The 21,645-nt window shown below is 41.9% G+C and overlaps 1 protein-coding gene across 3 annotated transcripts in view; it reads left to right on the plus strand.

Annotated features, from left to right (window-relative positions):
- Positions 1 to 844: 844 nt before the first annotated feature.
- apc2 (APC regulator of WNT signaling pathway 2) overlaps positions 845 to 21,645 on the plus strand; it is a 43,660-nt gene continuing 22,859 nt past the window's right edge. Inside the window, exons 1-2 of one of the 3 annotated variants that reach the window (XM_084101012.1) lie at positions 845 to 946; positions 10,794 to 10,952. In XM_084101012.1, the coding sequence (XP_083957138.1) occupies positions 10,809 to 10,952 (144 nt within the window). In that variant the 5' untranslated portion in view covers positions 845 to 946; positions 10,794 to 10,808. Of the gene's footprint in view, positions 947 to 6,491; positions 6,586 to 10,599; positions 10,691 to 10,793; positions 10,953 to 21,645 lie in introns of those variants that run through there. The other 2 variants (XM_084101013.1, XM_084101011.1) reach the window with 2 other exon arrangements.

The raw sequence follows: 21,645 nt of genomic DNA on the forward strand, positions 1-21,645 counted from the left end.
GTCAAAAGTTTGGAAACATTAATGTTTTTGAAAGAAGTCTAATATGCTCATCAAGCCTGAATTTTATTTTATGAAAAATACAGAAAAAACTGTAATATTGTGAAATATTGTTATAGTTTAAAATATTGTTTTTTCTATTTGAATACACTTTAAAATATTATTTATTTTATGTGATGCAAAGCTGAATTTTCATCAGCCATTACTCCAGTCTTCAGTGTCACATGAAAATAATTTTTAGAAATCATTCTAATATGCTGATTTATTATCAATGTTGGAAAAAGTTGTGCTGCTTAATATTTTTTTATAACCTGTGGTACTTTTTTCAGGATTCTTTGATGAATAAAAAAATGTTCAAAAGTTTGGAGTCAGTAATTTCTTTCTTTCTTTTTTGAAAGAAATGAATACTTTTATTCAGAAATAATGTGTTAAATAAAGATTTATATTGTTAGAAAAGATTTACATTTTGAATAAATGCTAAAATTCTTTTAAACTTTTTTTTCATCAACAAATCTTGAAAAAGTATCACAGATTTCATATATATATATATATTAGAATGATTACTGAAAGACCATGTGACACTGAAGACTGGAGTAATGGCTGATGAAAATTCAGCTTTATAAATTATGTTTTAAAGTATATTAAAATAGAAAACCATTGTGTTCACTTGTTTACGGATGATATATATATAGACAAATATAGATTTTGACATATTTTCCTGCCAATATTTACATTCGAGATAAAAATAAAAAAAAATTAAATGTAAAAAAAAAAAAAATTGGAGAAATGCGTATGTGTGTGTGGGAGAGAGAGAGAGAGAGAGAGAGAGAGAGAGAGGCGTGACATCAGAGCGCGCAGCATCACTGAATGCAGGGCATCATCATCCCCACAGAGAAAGACAGCAGCGCCTCCACGCCCAAAAAACGCCACCAACGCTGCTGAACATGAGGTAAGATTTAAACAAATGAAATCTATTAGCGTATATGTTAAATCATGGATGACAGATGGATCATAGCACATGCATGTTTGCTGGTATTTGTGCGTTAAATCCAACGTTGAAATGTGTGTCCGTGAGACGTGTGGTGAGGTCCTGATGAGAATATTTATGAGGGCGCCAGAGAGGACTGCTCACCAGAAGCGTTTTCCCACGAATCTTACGATTTAATGCCTAAATATGATTAAATTGGACTGCCTGATAAAATATACGTAATTAAGGGATCTAAAAACTAACAAAGATTTTCTCTGTCTGATAGGCTATTGTAGCTAAAATATCACGACCAAGGTCAACAATAAAACATCAAAGATATCTGCTCTACCCGAGTCATGCGTTTTAAAATTCACAAATCCGAGGGTCATTTTCTTGTTCAAGTTATTATATAAGCTTCTTATCAGTCATTTGAAGCCTTTCAATGCCCATATAAGTAAGGAAAGGATCTTGTGTAAATGTGTTTCAGCCTCCATCACCTTGAATTTTGCATGAGCACAAAGAAAATGTGACGATTTATTTTATTAGATTTGTATTATTGTGAGTAGTCTTTTTCGCAAACTGGTTTTCATCCTAAACCAGACTCTGAATTAGACTTGGCTCAATGAACATCAGAGCTAAGGAAAACTATTTATAATAAAATCGTTGGTTATTAGTAGAGACAGGGTGATCAGGAATTTCATCAACCTAAATTAGTTTATTTTTATAATGACCAACTGACTGTACATTGCCCTGGTGTAATAAACACATGGACATGATATTGATTTAACCCTTATTTTAAAGAGAATTTTATAGAGACCACTAAGAGATAGAAAATGAGCATAGCTATTTAGCATGAATATATTGTATATTATATGGACACCATCATTATTCTAAAATATTATTAGCTGAATGCTGCCGCTGACCAAGATTTCCAGGTTGACCTGTAATAATATGTGACATTGCAAGACTATCTTGTCTATGAACTTGTTATGCAATGTTATGTGAGGATAATAGAAACTGGCACCCATTATGAGATGTTATTCCTGAGTAGTAAAACCTTGCTGGCTATTCAGACACAAGATGGTGGTGCTTCACGAACTAACTGTAGAGGTTGTTTGCTCAGGGGCGCCTTAAAATGTTTCGAATGGCAATGATAGTTAATCTTTAAAACAAAATATAGGCCAGTTCAGTTTTGACATTTTAATATATATATACATACTCAACACTGCATCTTGGATTGAAGGTGTCTGAAGCATGAAGATTTAGTATGGAAAACTCAGACAAGCGTTTCAGGAAGTGTGTGCCTCTGTGTCCCAGTTTTTTGACACTTGAGGACACATGATTTGTGCATTTGGTTTTTGGGTGAGGAGTATGCACGTTCAGTTCTTGAGAGTTCTGAATGTGACCATTGTGAGTAATTTGTGATGAGGAAGCACCATTCACACTTGACACTTGAGGTTGGAGTCGTGAGAATCGCTGATCGAGCTAGCTGAAGAATTCAAAAAAGGTATGGCTCTTTGATGTTCTTTAGTAACCGGTTCAAGCAAGCTGTTGGATCGGAATGTGCTGTCTCTACAGTAGATAGCATGCTGCTGGCACCATCCAGACAAAAAGAGGCAAATGCCCTGCCAGCCCCGCATATTCTGTGTTGGAATTTATGGCCCGCGCCACTACTAGATTGGATCTGATGTAGGGGCGTGATAGACAAGAGGTTGCTTATGGCAAATTAGACGAGTGATTCCTGGCAGGCCATAATCACACTTCTTCTAAGAGCCTTCAGTTTCTTCCTGACCTCAACGTAGAGGTGGAGAAGTCGTGGAGGAAACTATATTCAGCTCACATCTATCCTTTCCAATATTCTAAGTTATTCGAATGTTGGGGGATTGCACGAGCGAGGATATTTGTGAATGCTTCCTCCTGTAGATACGCTTGTGGGCTATCTTTCACAGAGTGAATCATCCTCTTTTTAGATGGTGGTTGGAAAGAGATGCAAGGGCACAGTCAGCGGCATTTTGGAAGTACATCCTGCGCAGATCCAAATTTGCGCCCAAAATCTCTGGGGGTTCAGGTCTGTCACAGTATAATGACTGGAAGCAGGGCAGAGGGAGATCATGGCCACTTGTGCTCCTCCTCTGAGAAGTGGATCACAAAGGAGGCGAGACGCTGGAATAACAAGACCTGAGGGAAGGCACCCTGAATAATTGATGCATCTGGCTAAGTACGTCTGTAGAGTTAGTTTATGCCATGCCCATTATGTTTGTGCATAGGCACAGCTAATGAGGCAAGCATTCCCTCAGCATGGCAGAGTGGGTATTTGTTCCCCATAGCGTCAATCCACGATGCAGTGTAGAGTTCTACTTCAAAAGGGAACATCTCAGGTTATGACTGTAAACATGGTTCTCTGAAAAAGGGAACGAAACACTGCATCTTGTTGCATGCCTCATTCCTGCCTGCACAGTCGTCTTCAGACAAAGAAGTTGATGACATACGTTGCTCTTATACTCATTAATAAAATACCAATAAAATTGTTGCTTCATACCATCACGCTGATGATGTTCCCCATAGCGTCAATCCAAGATGCAATGTTTCGTTCCCCTACTCAGGGAACCATGGTTACAGTTGTAATCTGAGACCTTTTTTTGTTGTTTTTTTGGTGGTGTGGTCCAACAGCTGGAAAGCTTATTTAATTTCTGTTGTTTATAAATAGAAGGTCTGATGTGTAATATTTGTTCTTCCTCAGCATATATGTTAAGTATAATGTCAAAGCTGATTTCAAGGAAAGTTTAGTTATGTTGTGATCACCATAGATTGATATATCCCATGAGATATAATACATTTCTGTTGAAAGACGTGCGAGAACTTCAGCTTAGAATATCAAGAGAAACTTGTCTGTGCTTTTTTTTGTTTCACTCAACCCTGATCATAATACAATATTCATCCGTCCGAGATCCAATGCAATTTTCTAGTCTTTGGGGATGTTTGGAATTAATTATATGGAGCATATGATGAAGGTTGCAGCAGTGTATTGTTTGTTTTTTTGTTAAAATTTTTTTTATGGTTGCATATTTCTTTTGGCACCCCTCCTGTCCTGCAAAAATTTGCTTACCATTAGATTACACTGTGATGAGTCATTAATATTACTAGACCCATGGTCATCTGAATAATTAAATTACCTTATTTTATAAACACACTGTTTATTGAGGGGTCTTTGGCATGGAGACTCCAGCGCTCATGCAGAGGACGCTAACATAGGATCAGCTTTAAAAGAAATACCTTCATTAAAATTTTAAATCAGTCCACACAGTTCAGTTTACTGGTTGGAAAAGGGGTATTTGTTTTGGAATATTCCAAAATTATACACTCAATGAAATTACTGACTATCCCCCTTATGGAAGATGGGTGAATTGCCTGAATTTCCAGCCACCATTTTATACAAACTGTCCACAGTACAGCATTACAGTCGGTATAACGTTGTCTCTTAACAAATATATGACCTGCTGGATCAGATATGGTATTCTCAGGCATGGTGCCTTCCTTTGCAGGTGCTGTTTCCTTGGTAACCAGACGTCTAGAAGTGAATGGTTGTTGTGAGATGTGGTCAGGGAGGGGGGAGGAGTGTAAGCATCCTCCATCTTCTTTGTTCTCATTCCCACTGCTTGTGCCCTACTTTTGTCCATCGTATCAGAAACCCTCTGCTCAACGCATGTTTGGTTCCAATATTACTTACTTTCTTAAATGAAAGAAATAATCAGACCACTAGATTATAATGGAGTTTTATACATAATATGTTAAATTGCTTTATCTAATTAGCTTATCTCTGGTCTGTCTTTATAATATAATATAATATAATATAATATAATATAATATAATATAATATAGATTCCTTGAGTTTGCTTGTTATGTTTTAGGTGTACATAAATGCATTTGACATGTCTTTTGGTATCATGTGGTATAGTCATATTCAGTGAGAACAACAACAACAACAAAAAAACATATTGTGCATCCATCACTTGACTAGCAAATGCAAAGAATCTAAGAGACTAGCACCATCTTGATACTGAAAGACTGAACAGTCTTATATTATATTATATTATATTATATTATATTATATTATATTATATTACATTACATTATATTATATTATATTATATTATATTATATTATATTATATTATATTATATTATATTATATTATTATATTATATTATATTATTATAGTATATTGATAAATTACTTTTTCAGTGAGGCTGTTTGCTGACCTTCCCATCATTTGTGCTGTTAATGTGTTTGCCTGCTTTTGTGTGTTCATGACTGAAGAGCCTCAGGTTCTTGTTATATCACAGTTAGGGGGAGGACTTTAGGACACAGTCATAGCCGCATGTGTAAGCCACTCACACATTTTCTTTTCTTTTTTCTTTTTTCTAATTCAAAAGATAATTTCCTATGGCCTTGTGTCATTAAATATATACTGTTTAAAAAGTACAACAGCTCCCTTATATCTGTCTAATGTCTTCTGTTTGTTCTGGTTGTTCTAAACAAAAGCTGCACCATCAGACTATTTCAGGCCCTCAAAAATAAAAATAAAAAACAGCCTGTGTATTTGTCCTCTATGCCTTTCCCATGTCGCCCAGGGGAGGTGTACTCTACAGATGTAGATCTGAGGATCACAGCATACAGTGAGACAAACTGTATGTTTGGGTAACACTTTATGTCTAGTCACAATGCAGAATCAGATGCTGTGATTTTTAGAGCATTCCCTTCTAAAGAGATCAGGGATAGGGTGTTACCATGGCAACTGTCGAGAACTGCTGCTCCGCATTGGCAGCTCACTAACACTCTTTCAGTTATTTTCCTCAAGGGATAGATCTTCGAGCAGATTACCCAGCATCCACTGCAGCATATACAGCAGAGCACAGAAAGCATAAAAGATTTTCTTTTTTTTTACACGAGGAATCGCCATTTTCTCTCCTGGCATCATTAATTTAACAGTTATTGAAACACCTCCAGGAGCCAATTAAAATACAGAAACATCTAATGTCTCTGCATGGTGCCCAATTGGTTGTGCATTCAGCCTATTTGATCTGGAACAAGACTAAATGAAAAAGATGAACCAGCTGTGCTTAAATCCCTGTGGACGGTCACACATGCTTCATCATCAAACATCTCTCCATTATTGCCCCCCCCCCCCCCTCCCCCCCCCCCCCCCCCCCTTTTTTTTATATCTTACCAATCACACACTTTTGATTTAGGGTCTCCTGTGCTGTCCAGAATAATTCATTTGTCCAAACCCTGCTGAAATTACAGACAGATACTGTGTTCACTGTGTCCTCATAATCTAAAAGCAATTGTGTCGAATTCAACCACTGCTCTGGCCATTGTGTTCCCGGTATATTGGTTTTCTCTATTGATCTGTAAGTCTAAATTTTAATTGATTGATTTTGGGGCTGTGCATGATCTTTACATAATCCAACCTGTCCTTAGATGGACCTCACCCAACCGTACAAAGGCATGTGGTTCTCCAGAGAGGTCTGATTGAGTGTCCTGGGGTCTGGCCAGCTCTGTTAATGTAGTTTAACACTGGCTGGAACTGGGATCTGTTCGGTCTGGAGAACGCAGCAGTTTGTGAGTAAATCTTTATTTGACTAATGGAGGGCTATTAGAGCAGAATTACAGAGACTTAATTTAGACAATTAGAGGATAGTTGTGATTGAAGTGAATGCCTTGGTATTTCATATCTGTGTTGCTAAACTATTTGCGCTTCAAACCAGTATGTTTATGATTATGATAATAAATAAAAATAACAAGTTAATAAATACCAGTTTGCAATTTCAAGTGAAACCGGCTGTTTTTAAACAGCTTAAATAACTGCTTGTGGCTGACACCAGAAGCCTCGCACATTCATGTTAAAAATGACTGTGCTGATGCTTATGTTAAAAATAAGATAGATAAAAATAATTCAGTAGTTTGTGGATATGTTATGTGATGTTTCTATGTTACACTTGTATTGGCATGTATTAAGTTGTGTTAAGCTGTATAGGGTGTGTTAAAATGTGTTGAGCTATACTAGTGTCCTTTAAGCTGTGTTTGAGTGTCTTTAGTTGTGTTTGTCATGGGTGGTTGCATAAATCCAACAACACGGGAGAGTATCAAACAAAAAGTCTTTAAGAAATCCAACACAGAACACGCAGGAGAAAACAAGAAATACAGGAATGTACAACCACGGAAAATATAGACGACATCGAACCAAGAACTGTGAGAACTGAGGACTATAAATACACAGGGTAGCTAATCAACAGAAACTGAAACAGGTGTGTAAAATAATCAGTAACCATGGAAACTAACTAGGGAAACAGGTCCAAGAGTGGAGGGAGGGTGTTCCCTCTGGAGGTGGGCGCAAAGAGCTGGTGTGACTGAGGACCAAGGTGGAGCCAAAAGGAAGGCAGAGCCTGACGAAGCCAAAGGGGTGGAGGGACGAGGCTCAGCCAAAGTAGAGCCAGAGGGAGAGGATGCCTGGTAGAGCCACAAGGAAGACGGTCCCAGGTTAAGCAGAGTGGGCAAGGAGCCAAGATGGAGCCGACTGGTCGACGGGCCGAGGTGGAGTTATATAACTTTCTATTGGGTTCAGACTTCCGGGGTGATGTTGGGCTCAGGCGATGGCTCTGGCGCTGCCATCACAGCGGGCTCTACTCTACCTCTGTGTCTGTGGTGGGGCTCTTGGTCCATGGGGGGCTTGGCTGAAGTCTGGCTATGCTCTGGGTTTGGAGTGGGGCTGGCATTGGTCTCCTTCACAAGTCTTTCAGTCCAGTATAAAGAGACGAGATGTACTGACAGATAAAATAAATACATGATTGTGATAGCCTATATGATTTATCTGATTTCTTCAAGCGGTCATTGCTACCATGTTTACTATGGTAATGGTTAGCGCGCCTAGTCTTTTGCATTGCATATAAATATGTCTGCATTATGTGGTAATCAGAATCCACATCGGATCATAAACAGAAGTTATTTCAAACATTCACTGCTGTCTGAAAGTGAGTTGAGCTAAAAGTCTTTAATGCTGATGTTAGCTGGTATATGAAATCATCCACGACGCTGCCCTTTCTTGACTCAGAGAAAGAAGAAGACCCTTTCTTCGTAACCACTCCTCAAGCTCGAGCTTGCCCACTTTGGAACAAGGTATTCGGTGGGCAAAAAAACCCTGGCCGACGAGGCCTGATCAATATTATGAGAAAATTAAACTGTTTTTTGACCTTTGATGCATGTAAACCTGTTGTAGGAGACCTCCAAAACGAAATTAGGAGCCTTAAAAATAGCATAATAGGGGCACTTTAAGATAAGCTGTGTTAAGCTGGCCATTTTATAGTGGTATTATCTGTATCCGGTTGAGGTTTATATTATCACATTAGTGTAGACCCCACTTTAATGTGTATATAGATTCAGATGTTTGAGGTTGAAGCCTCCCCTTCCCAAAGCATTTGTTTTCTTCATACTGTAAATCTGAACTAAGCTACAAACATGACCTCACACCATGAAGTAAAACATAAAATGTGGAAGTGCTTAGGATATGTGTATGTATATTATCACTGGAGGGACAGGAGCATAGAAAAAGAGACCGAAAGCAAGGGACGGAGAGAGAGTGGGAGAAACAAGAATGTTTAATGTGTTCCTGATCTGGTCTATAGTGGGGGATGGTCAAAAAGGGTTGGAGGAGGAGCTGCTGGCACCAGTCACAGAGAGAATTAACACAGAAAACCTGTCATATCAACCGCAAGGAAGCTCTCCTCATACAGACAGATGGCTTTTTGGAACTTGGTCATCCACAAGCTTAAAGGCAGACTTTGCTTTCATTGTATATTCCAGACATGGGTTTGCATTTTTCAAATCTAATATGGTATACAAAATTCAGTATTTGTTTTTTGAGGTTGAATGTAAATGAATGTCAAGTCAAATGTATGTGAATAGTGCTTTTCACAATACACAGTTTCAGCTTTAAGAAAATCATGATGTTAATGTTTATAGTATCTCAATATCTTCATGTTGCATTAAGCAGGTTAGAGCTGGGTGATATAGTTTATATTTTGAGACGATACAAGCAATCAAGCAGCTGAGATTTGCTGTATACAATTGCTACGTGAATATACAGTATGTATGCGGATAAAGTTGGACATACAGTATAATTCAAATTTATATTTAGATTTGTGGAACAATTCATGTTCCATTCGACGTTTACACAGCTTCCTGGTTAAAAGCATATGGCACACCTTTTATCTTACACTGCCTTACACTATACACTGTGACTTATCACTGTTTGAATCACTGTTGGACAGTGTTGCTTCAGAAAAAATAGCCATTTGTAAAAAAAAAAAAAAAATCTAGATCCAATGTTATAAATGTCATTTGGAAGTAAAATAATGGCAAATGTTTTTGAAACAAAAAAGCCTGTTGAATTGCACTACTTGAAAAAAATAGGCATTGCATTAACCATGCTTGCATTTTAATGCATTGTGTTTTTAGGGCTTGCATTTTTATGGGCTGAAATTCAACATGGTTGAATATTTAAGCTGTGAATATTTCAATTAAAAACATTTCAAACACATTTTCATTATTAAAAATTCAATAATCCATATTCACCTTTCATATTTCACTTCCAAAATATTCAACGTTGACATCCAGGAACTAGATGGAGCAGATGGAGAGTATGCTCGGCAACTACTGCTTTTCCTGCAGTTCCTGGATGTCAGTGTAGTATTTTCTGTCGAATTTGAACGTGAATTTGTGGAAGCGAATTTGCAAAGCGAAGGATTGTGCTAACGGAGCTTTACATTCAGCTCCCTCAAGAACTAAATACGCAAGCTCCTTACCCATGCCAAAGAACTCACAGTCGTGTGTGCCCTCAGATTTCAGGAATTTTTAACAAGGAGGCACACGCATCCTGAAACGCTTGACAGAGTGTTTCTTCATTATCCTGAAGACAAAGAAGGGGATGACGTGTTCTAGGGGTGCCCCTTTTATACTCATGGTCGCACCAGTAGTACGTCACAGGCTGTCGCGGGCCAATGTCAAGTTCATTGTCGTGTTTTCACATGTGCTTCAGACACCATCATGCCGGAGGCATTACCCAAAGTGTCCTCTAGGGGACGTGGTGTGAGTTCCCATTCAAAAGGGAACCCACATTAATTTCTGTAGTCAGTAATGCTATCTTGTGAAAATACTATTTAAACAAAATTGTTTCTTTTTTTTCTTATGGAAATTGCTATTTGCTTTTAGACAAAACCATGATTAGACCCATATAAAAAATCCACTTTAAATAAATGACACAACTGTTTCACGTTTTTTAGTGTACTGTACCGCAGTCAATATAATGAAAATCCTACACCCTTTCATGGCTTGAAAATCTTCTTAAAAAGCAATGTTTCAGTCAGAAAGTCAAAGTCAGGCTTTTTAAGGACAGAATATGTCCAACTGGTATATTCAATTATAAACTTGCCAATCAGGCAATAGGTAGATTTAGGGTAGGTTAGTTTGTCACTTTAAGAACTTTACGTAAGGTCTTTACTCACTTTATAAAGGGCATTTGACCAAACGTTAAAACTATTACAACATGTGGGACTTTTTCTATTATATCCACTATAGAGCTACTGTAGAACCAACACTAACAGTAAATGTTCCAAAAACAAACGCAGGTATGACTTACTTTTTCAACATTGTTCTCCAAGGATGCTGCAATGTATGGTTAACTGCAAACCAACTGTATGCACTGAATTCTTAATGAACTTAGAGACATGATTATGAATGCATTAACTTTGACCCCTGCCCTCTGACCTTCTCAGGGATTCAATCGAGTGATGATGTCATACCCAACGGCCTCCTATGACCAGCTGGTGCGGCAGGTGGAGGATCTTCGCAAGGAGAACTCTCACCTGCGGCGTGAGCTTCAGGACAACTCACACCACCTGTCCAAGCTGGAGAATGAAACCTCTGACATGAAGGTGAGTGAAGCTCAGAATATCACTAAATTATTAAACTGATAGCCTTGGCTCCACAAGGGGGCTTGGTCTGACCAATTATGAGCATGGCCTGTAAACTTGAGTCAGGCACGATACTTGAGTTTTGATTCCAGACATGTTGGATCTGCTTCTGAATTTACAGATCATAAAACTGAAACTGTTACACAGCATCAGGGTAATGTTTGAGAATGATGCATATAATGGTGCAGTGTGTGTGGACCATCAGTGGCACCAAACAAAATAATAACTAAGCAATTTTTCAAAAGTTTCCAAGCAGGTTTGTTATAAACTCTGCACTGCTCTTATCTTTTATTACTTGGCCAAACTAGGCTTATTATAGGCTTATTATATACACTGAACAAAATTATAAACGCAACACTTTTGCCCCCATTTTTCATGAGTTGAACTCAAAGATCTAAGACTTTTTTTATGTACACAAAAGGCCTATTTCTCTCAAATATTGTTCACAAATCTGTCTAAATCTGTATTAGTGAGCACTTCTCCTTTGCCAAGATAACCCATCCACCTCACAGGTGTGGCATGTCAAGATGCTGATTAGACAGCATGATTATTGCACAGGTGTGCCTTAGGCTGGCCACAATAAAAGGCCACTCTAAAATGTGCAGTTTTATCACACAGCACAATGCTACAAATGTCGCAAGTTTTGAGGGAGTGTGCAATTGGAATGCTGACTGCAGGAATCTCCACCAGAGCTGTTGCCCGTGAATTGAATGTTCATTTCTCTACCATAAGCCATCTCCAAAGGCAGTACATCCAACTGGCCTCACAGCCACAGACCACATGTAACCACACCAGCCCAGGACCTCCACATCCAGCATCTTCACCTCCAAGATCGTCCTAGACCAGCCACCCGGACAGCTGCAGCAACAATCGGTTTGCATAACCAAAGAATTTCTACACAAACTGTCAGAAACCGTCTCAGGCAAGCTCATCTGCATGCTCATCATCCTCATCGGGGTCTCGACCTGACTGCAGAAATGCTCACATTCAATGCCCCATGTTGCAAGGATCTGTACACAATTCCTGGAAGCTGAAAACATCCCAGTTCTTGCATGGCCAGCATACTCAACGGACATGTCACCCATTGAGCATGTTTGGGATGCTCTGGATCAGCGTATACGACAGTGTGTTCCAGGTCCTGCCAATATCCAGCAACTTCGCACAGCCATTGAAGAGGAGTGGACTAACATTCCACAGGCCACAATCAACAACCTGATCACCTCTATGCGAAGGAGATGTGTTGCACTGCGTGAGGCAAATGGTGGTCACACCAGATACTGACTGGTTTTCGGGTTTTCAAAGGAGAAGTGCTCACTAACACAGATTTAGACAGATTTGTAAACAATATTTGAGAGAATTAGGCCTTTTGTGTACATGTGTTGCGTTTATAATTTTGTTCAGTGTAGTTACTATTTTCAAAGCCAACCTAAGAATGGCTAAATTTGTTGTTTTTGCTAATTAAAATGGGGTAGAAAAATCTAATTTTACTTGTTTAGTCCTATATATATATATATATATATATATATTTATATATATATATATATATATAAATATACCCCCTGTTTAGTTCAGTCTCTTGTTGGTTCTTGTTGACAATACATGTGGTTCCCTTTCAAGGGAACTCGCGTTGCGTCGAGAATGACGCTATGGGGAACGCTTTGCGTGATGACGTCTTGAAGCACATGTAAAATCAGTCCAATGGTGTGGCGGAACGTCAGAGGCGGGTGACGTCACATACCAGGAAGCTATAAAAGCCGGCCTGAAACAGAAAACTAAAGCTTTCTGAGTCTTCAGTCGCGCTCTGTGTTGAAATCTGTCCACGTTATTTGGTGTTGTCTGTCTATATTGTTATATATATATATATTCAGAATTATGGCAAGTAAGCAGCAGCAGTTTAGAGTGTGTGTTCATCCCTGCCCGCGTTATTTAACGGGAGGTGATACTCACACTCTTTGTGTTGTTTGTTTGGGTGAAGAGCATGCCCAGTCAGCACTCGAGGGTGGTGACTGTGTGCATTGCGACGCGCTCCCTATGCGTACGCTCAGATCCCGCCTGGCTTTATTTAACCAGGATCGCGTTCCCCAGGGCTCGGGTCCCGCCGCTGCCGAGGCACGGCGTCGATCTCAGACCTGGGGTTCGCAAATGGATCTATCAGTGGATGTTGAGACGGGCTCTGCCTTATCTCAGCCTCTTACTGATAGATCCAGTGCCTCTCATCAGGGTGTGGAAGCACGCGTTGCGGTTTCTTCCCCCCCGATAGAGGCACCAATACTGCAACTGTCCAGCTCTGAGGAGTTGGACGTTGTTAGTGTTGAAGCTGAGTCTGAGGATTCACCACCTCAGTCTCATGCGTTTGAGGAATTGCTCGATGTTGTAACTAGAGCTGTCGAGAGACTTTCCATTGAGTGGCCAGAGGATAGGCAGGACGTTCGTTCGAAAAGTAAGCTCGACGAACGCTTCCTGCCATCTCGTGCACAGCCTCAGCGCAGAAGCCTTCCGTTTTTCCCCGATCTCCACACCGAGGTGTCGAGATCGTGGGGGAAACCTATGTCATACAGAGTGTACACACCACAGACATCACACTACTCTTCCATTTATAAATATAAAGAGTATGGTTATGGGGAGATGCCGAAGGTGGAGGAGACGCTTGCGAGCTATCTCTCTCCAGCAACGGCATCTTCCCTGAAGGCTCCTACACTTCCCTCTAAGCCAGTTAAGTTTACATCCGCCCTGGTTCATAAATCGTATGCAGCCGCTGGTCAAGCTGCAGCGTGTCTGCATAGATGTCCCTTATGCAGGCATATCAGGCCGAATTATTGGGTGATTTAGAGGAGGGCGGGAGAATTGGTCCTGACACGGTAGCCGAACTGCGCAGAGCCACAGACCTGTCTCTCAGGGCCACCAAGGAGACCGCTAAGTCAATCGGGCGGTCTATGGCAGCCCTGGTGGCCACTGAGAGGCATCTGTGGCTCAATCTAAGCGACATAAAGGATAAAGAAAAACATGTTCTCTTAGATGCTCCGGTTTCCACTGTTGGGTTATTTGGTGATGCTGTTAACAGTGCTGTAGCTAAGTCACAAGAAGCTTCTAAACAGGCAGCTGCACTTCAGAAACTTCTCCCCCGCCGTTCTTTCTTTGAGGCTGCTGAGCGGGAGCAGCCTCACTCCTCTAAAAAGAGCGCTGAATATCGTGCCACTCAGAAACAGAGTGTGTCCTCCCGTGCTCCCCCACAAAAATCTCGGGGACACGGAGGGCGCTCTCAAACCCAGCAGTCTTCGAGGGGTAAAACGGATCTGCGGACCGTTATTACCGCCAAGAAGGCTGCTGGGAAAAAGCCCTGATGTCCGAGGGCTCAGGACGAATGAGGGTAGTCCCCCCCGAAGCAGAGCGGTTAACACCTCTTTTTACGGTGCCCTCAGGGGACCGTTCTGCCAACCCTGCCGCCTCCGGTGTTACAGGGCGCAGCGGTCTCCGGCGAGCACATATCTCAAGGACCACCCGGAAACGTAGTGGCCTCGGGATGCCCGCCCACTCTGAGGAGGGTGTTAGAGCAGTCTGTTCAGTCGTTCCCTGCCGGTCCGCCGTTACAGGGCGACGAACCGACTACTCAACAACAACAAAATCCAGGAACCAGTCTCGAGAGGCTGGTACCTCTAGTAGAATCTTTGACAGCGTGGAAGCTACTGTCGAATGTTTCTCGATGGGTCCTGCAGACCGTAGAAAAAGGGTATCAGATACAATTCAAGAAACGCCCACCTCGGTTTATGGGGGTCCTGCCCACACTGGTGGGCCCCGAGCAGGTTCCGGTTATAGAACAGGAAGTAAACACTCTGTTAGAGAAAGGGGCCATAGAATATGTACCTCCCTCCAGCAGGGAAACCGGGTTTTACAGCCGGTACTTCATAGTTCCAAAGAAGGACGGGGGATTGCGTCCCATTTTAGATCTTCGAGTGCTGAACGAGTCAGTCATGCAGCTCAAGTTCAAAATGTTAACATTGAGACAGATCGTGCCACAGATCAGGTCCGAGGACTGGTTTGTCACGATAGATCTCAAGGACGCATATTTCCACATTTCCATCCGTCCATGTCACTGGAAGTTCCTGAGGTTTGCTTTCGGGGGCAAAGCATACCAATATCGTGTTCTTCCATTCGGCCTAGCTTTATCACCCCGCACTTTCACGAAATGCGTGGATGCAGCTCTGGCGCCTCTGCGCCTCCAGGGCATTCGCATAATGAACTACATGGACGACTGGTTGATTTTAGCTCAGTCGCATCAGTTGGCGGTTCGACATCGAGATGTCGTTCTCGCCCACATGAAAGAGTTGGGGTTACGGTTGAACGCCAAGAAGAGTGTGCTTTCTCCACTACAGAGGACCACTTTCTTAGGCGTGGTTTGGGATTCTGTGTCGATGCAGGCGCGCCTGTCACCGCCACGTATAGAGTCCATCCTTGCAGCTGTGAAAAGTGTAAAGCTAGGCCAGCTACTCACTGTCAAACAGTTCCAGAGACTGTTGGGTCTCATGGCAGCAGCTTCCAACGTGATACCTTTTGGACTACTGCACATGAGGCCCCTGCAGTGGTGGCTCAGGACCAGGGGGTTTTCCCCGAGGGGCAACCCATTTCGCACGATCAAGGTCACGCGGCGATGCCTACGTGCTTTGGTTATGTGGAAGAAACCTTGGTTCCTGTCCCAGGGCCCAGTGTTGGGAGCTCCTTGTCGTCGCAAACTGCTAACGACGGATGCTTCCCTCACGGGTTGGGGAGCGATCCTGGAGGGTCGCTCATCTCAAGGTCTGTGGGAAGACCATCATCGTTCCTGGCATATCAATCGCCTAGAGATGTTAGCTGTCTTCCGGGCTCTGAGGAGCTTCATCACAGATCTCAGGGGACACCATGTGTTAGTACACACGGACAACACGTCGGTAGTCGCCTATATCAACCACCAAGGGGGTTTGCTTTCGCGCCCATTATCCAATCTAGCACGCCATATCCTCTTGTGGTCCCAGGGGAAGTTGCTGTCACTCAGGGCAGCCTACATCCCCGGGGTTCAGAATATAGGAGCAGACACTCTGTCAAGACAGGGGCCGAGGCCCGGGGAATGGAGGCTCCACCCCGAGGTGGTGGAGCTGATATGGAGGGAGTTTGGCCAAGCACAAGTGGATCTGTTTGCGTCTCGAGAGACGTCTCACTGTCCACTTTGGTTCTCCCTCATGCATCCAGCTCCTCTGGGACTGGATGCTGTGGTACAGACGTGGCCGAGGCTACGTCTGTACGCCTTTCCCCCAGTTGCTCTGCTCCCGGGAGATCTGGAGAGAGTTCGCAGGGACCGGGTTTGCCTGCTTCTTATAGCCCCGCGCTGGCCGGGCAGAGTATGGTTTCCCGATCTTGTGTCTCTCCTCGACGGGCCTCCTCTGGAGCTACCCGTCAGGAGGGACCTTCTGTCCCAGGCGGAGGGCTCGATATTTCACCCTCGGCCAGAACTGTGGAACCTGTGGGCTTGGCCTCTGAGGGGGCCCAGCTCATAGAGTCAGGTCTCTCAACTGAGGTTGTTGAGACCATTCTACAGTCCAGAGCTCCCTCCACGAGGAAACTTTATGCCCTGAAGTGGAGAGTATTCACTTCTTGGTGTAGTGACCGTCGGTTGGATCCAGTCAACTGCCCAATTGGTACAGTTCTGGAGTTCCTGCAGGACCGGTTCACTGCAGGTCTGACCCCGTCCACTTTAAAGGTTTATGTGGCGGCTATAGGTGCTTACCACATTCCTTTGGGTGGAATGTCTGTGGGGAAAGACCCTCTGGTATCTCGTTTCCTTCGTGGCACTTGGAGGCTGAGGCCTGCAGTTCGCTCTAGGGTGCCACCTTGGGATTTGTCCATTGCGCTGCAAGGCCTTTCCCTGGCCCCCTTTGAGCCCATTGAGGAGGTTCCTGAGAAATTCCTAACTCTGAAAGCTCTGTTCCTTCTCGCCATTTCTTCTCTCAAGAGAATAGGGGATCTCCAAGCGCTGTCGGTTGCTCCGTCGTGCTTGGAGTTTGCTCCGGGTATGGTTAAAGCCTTTCTTCATCCTAGACCGGGTTACATCCCCAAGGTTCCCACTAATGTGGCTAGACCTATTGTTCTGCAGGCCTTCTGTCCTCCTCCTTTTCAAAATACGGACCAGGAGGCTAATAATTTGCTTTGCCCAGTTCGGGCGTTAGCTTATGTACACAGAGCTGCCCTGTGGCGTAAAAGTGATCAATTGTTTGTATGCTTTGGGTCCCCCAACAAGGGAGGCCCAGTGTCTAAGCAAAGAATGAGCAAGTGGGTGGTTGAGGCTATCTCACTTGCTTATGAGGCGGTTGGGCAGCCTTCTCCTTTGGCTGTCCGGTCGCACTCTACTAGGAGTATGGCGGCCTCTAAGGCCCTTATATCAGGAGTGTCATTACAGGACACCATTGAACTGATTTTACATGTGCTTCAAGACGTCATCACACAAAACGTTCCCCATAGCGTCATTCTCGACGCAACGCTCGTTCCCTCTTCAGGGAACCGAGGTTACAGTCGTAACCGAGGCGTTTTTGGACTTCGGATATTTGAATTTTTTTAACCCATTGTAAAAGAGTCTAAACCTCAAAAAATAATTGTAACTCAAGTTTATTCATTTGGAATATTGTCTGTTCAGTATTTGTGATCGTTGTTATTTTCTATATGAAGTATAAGATGTTTTATAATACTGTTGGTCATGTAGAGCAGTGTGTTGTAGATCTGTTTGCGAGAGCGAGTCTCTATTGCATGCATTTGTATCACTCATGACCTACTTTCCACAAAATATCTGGAGATTCTAATGATGAATGTCCAGCATCTCTGAGCTAAATGATGTCTGAGAACATTTTAAATCACTGTTGCCCATTACAGCTCTCAGTTGGGCAGAAAAAGCAACCATTAGACCATGGAGCTTATTTTATTATTGACCCTGAGTCTTAAATTGCAGAATGTTTGATGTGTTACATGAGAGTGATGTCGGTTCAGCTTTCGAGTTCCAGTAAAACGGGTGTCTTTTTCCTCCTATCATAATCATATTAATCGATTCTGTGCATGAAATCACACCAACAAACCACATAAATCCACTGAAGATAGCATTGGAATTCATAAGATGAAGAAATACTCTTAAGAGGTTGTGTGTAGGTTACATGTTGCAGATTCATGCCTGTTTTGTCAGTTTAGCTGCTTTGGAGACAAATATAATGTGCATCGTATTTACACTACCATTCAAAAGTTTGGGGTCAGGAAGATTTTTCTTTTTTTTTAAAGAAATTAACACAATTATTCAGAAAGTATGCATTAAATTGATCAAAAGTGACAGGAAAGAAATTTCATAAAAAAATTATTTCAAATAAATGCTGGTATGATTTCTAATATGAAAATTCAGACATCCCAAAAATAAATTACATTTTAAAATATATCAAAATAGAAAGCAGTTATTTTAATAATATTTCACAATATTACTGTTATTTACCAGTATTTTACTTATCATCAAAGAATGCAGCTTTGGAGAGAATAAGAGACTTCTTTCAAAAAAAAAAAAAAAAAAACTATAGTTTATATATATATAAAACATGTTGCATAAATCCATTATGCATAAGTCATAATACATTATTGACTTTTATAAAATGGCAGTAACAGCTAATTGTTAAACAAATGGTACATTTATTATTAACAATAATCAGAATATACAATTATTTTGCCATGTCTATTTGTCATTAGACTATTTACGTTTGCCAAGCATATTAATAGGATGTATAGCTTGAGGAATTTAAGAATCAAAACTTTGAGACTTAAGGGGTTCAACCAAAAATGATAATTATGTCATCATTTATTCTCTCACATACCATTCCAAACTTGAACTGTATTTATTTATTTATTCTGCTGAACACTAAACCATTATGGACAGGTTTAGGTGTCCTGAGATTGTCAGGTTTAGGTGAAGGGAGGAGGTGAGGACTCAGAAGCCCCTTTCACACAGAGATTCCGGAAAATACACAGATAATGTGTCTCGGGATTTGTCGTTTGATTTTGGTTCATTCACACTGCCAGTGATTTTCCGGAATCTGTGAGTGCGTTCACACACATCCTGTAAAGATCCCGTAAAGACATGTGACGTCAGGATGTGATAACTCTTGTCAGATGTCAGTTCTGCTGATAACTCCTCTTCGTCATTTCTACACGAAGACGAGTCCATACTCTCCAGTAGCGCCACTGGGTTTGCCGAGTGGCTCGTTACCCACATGCTGTTGCATAGGTTGTAGAAAGGCCGGTGCGATGGCACGTGCGTCATCACTACGACACACCCCTTACGGCATTAGTCCTGGCTTTTGTTTACACAGGGCGCATTTCGGGACTGATCCTGGCAATGTTACTAGGTCCCCATCCCGGCATCGATCCCGGCATCAATCCCGGGACGTGTTTGCGTTCACACAGAAAGCACTCTAGCAATTTTGCGGCAATTTCCTGGGATCAACGCGCTGTGTGAAAGGGCCTAGAGATGCAGAGAAAATGGGCTTATATTTGACAATAAAACAAAACATACAAAAACTACCTTGTGGGGGAAAACAGGACTGGCAGCTGGACAAGGCAAGACTGAACAAGGTAAACAGCATCAGGCAGGGCAGGACACGAAAGGTTAATAACAGCCAGGAACTGGCACAGGACTGCAAACACAAGGACAATAAATTATGTTTTATTAACAAAGTTTGAGAGGAACATGTTCAAATTATCTATCCAATCATCACATCATTCCAATCATCACGTCATTCCAACCAGCTGTCAACAATCAGTAATCAACATGTCTACCCAATCAGCAAAATGAGTGGAGGCCTATATTTATATACTAGTGCTGCGTTCCAGTCCACTTTTAGACACGCACTTGCGAACTTCCCTAAGCACTTCCCCTCGGGGGAATCCCTGCCGCCATTTTGAAGTGCGTTCCACTTCGTGAAGTGGACGAGGGAAGTTTAGATGGACAGACCCTCGTTCCCTCGATCTTGACCGAGGGAGCGAGTCTACTTCAAATGTACACTTCAGGTACCTATATGTCCCACAATGCAGTACGACTGTGACGTCACCACATATCTCGTCTAATCACCACCACAACAGACAACTCTATGATATATTAATTATATTTTTTATTTTATTTAAAACAACCCAAACACACATAAACATTTGGATGCTGCATTAAACAAATTCTTAAAGGATTTTTTTTTTTTTAATAATAAATCAACTCCATAGCTGATTCCAAGTGATCAAGGGCTTAGGACGTTCCAGTTCAGCCCATTGCAGTTTCCGCCAGTAGTGGGCACTCGTGCAACGTAAGCAATGACGTACACCCGAATGAACGAGACGGAGGGAAGTTAGCGAGTGAAGGGCATGACAATTTTGGACTGGAACGCAGCAACAGTCGACTCACCTATGTTACTCGACAGTTTTCAGCATTTGGCCCCACCCTACCTTCCTAACTTGTCCGAATCGAGCTCTTCCCGTCCAATGAAGAATCTTTCATCCTTGAGGAATCTTTGCCGCAATCCTCTGGTGTTATCTCGCGGGCGTCAGGCCAAGCAAACGGGTCCCAGCAAGCCGAGATGCCGAGGCCTACCCTTGCCACCGCAGGCGGAATCATCCGCAATCTCCTTCCGTGTATTTCTCTAATCCGGCCCATTCAATAATTCCTGCCATAGAGAATTGGACAATAAGGCCTGTCAAGCACCAAGCTTGCGTCTCGGACAATGCCCGCCCTCTTCCCACTCACACACTCAATCCCCGCCTGCTCAACTCCATGAGAGCACAGCTCAAACCCGTCTCGTTTTCTGTCCCTGGTTGAATTTCGCATCGCTTCAGTCACTAAATCACAAACACAGTTTATGCCATCTTGATACGCATCGTGATCGGGGGAATACGCGCTTTTCTGTACAAGTGATTTGTTGTTCTAACTAACGCGCTGCTTCCTTGTGGCTTTTAACACACACGTACAAAAAGTAGCTTGCACATTACGTTTAGATCGCACGAACAGTCGCATACAAAATCATTAGGAACTTATTGTTAACGCTGTCCTATGATTTATCAACAAAATCTCTTAGAAACTGAAAGTTATAGCATAGATGTATCTCTATTTTGAAGTAATTTAAAGAAAGCCACAGCTTCACTATTGCTGCACAGACTGGTAGGACAAATTCATACACGCAATCGTTCTCACTAATACACTCAAATAAACGTAATCAGATACAAATTCACTTCATCCTTATCTGGTTTAGAACGAACAGAATCGGCAAGTAATGTAATGACCCGTAGACAGAGAAATTATGAAAATAAACTGTTATGTTGAGGTTTCCCAAGCAGTTAGAATGTATGGAATTTTTGTTTTAATAATTTCCAGGTTGGGATAAGTATGATTTAAGATTTTAAAAAATCATACAAGCAGTGTGTTTTCATGGTAAAAGTTTAATGATCCTTTTGTGATTGTCGAACACGATTGAATAAATTCCACGTGCACAATTTAATGCAAGCTTAGTCTCTTTTGAACTTCACAAAATGAATGCACGTGTGCCAACCAAATCAAGAACAGATATAGGAACAAACGATCATCTAAATCAGACTGTACTTTGCTGTATATCAAACAACGATTACA

Source organism: Abramis brama (genome assembly GCF_963993115.1).
Source record: "Abramis brama genome assembly, chromosome: 23".
NCBI lineage: Eukaryota > Metazoa > Chordata > Actinopteri > Cypriniformes > Leuciscidae > Abramis > Abramis brama.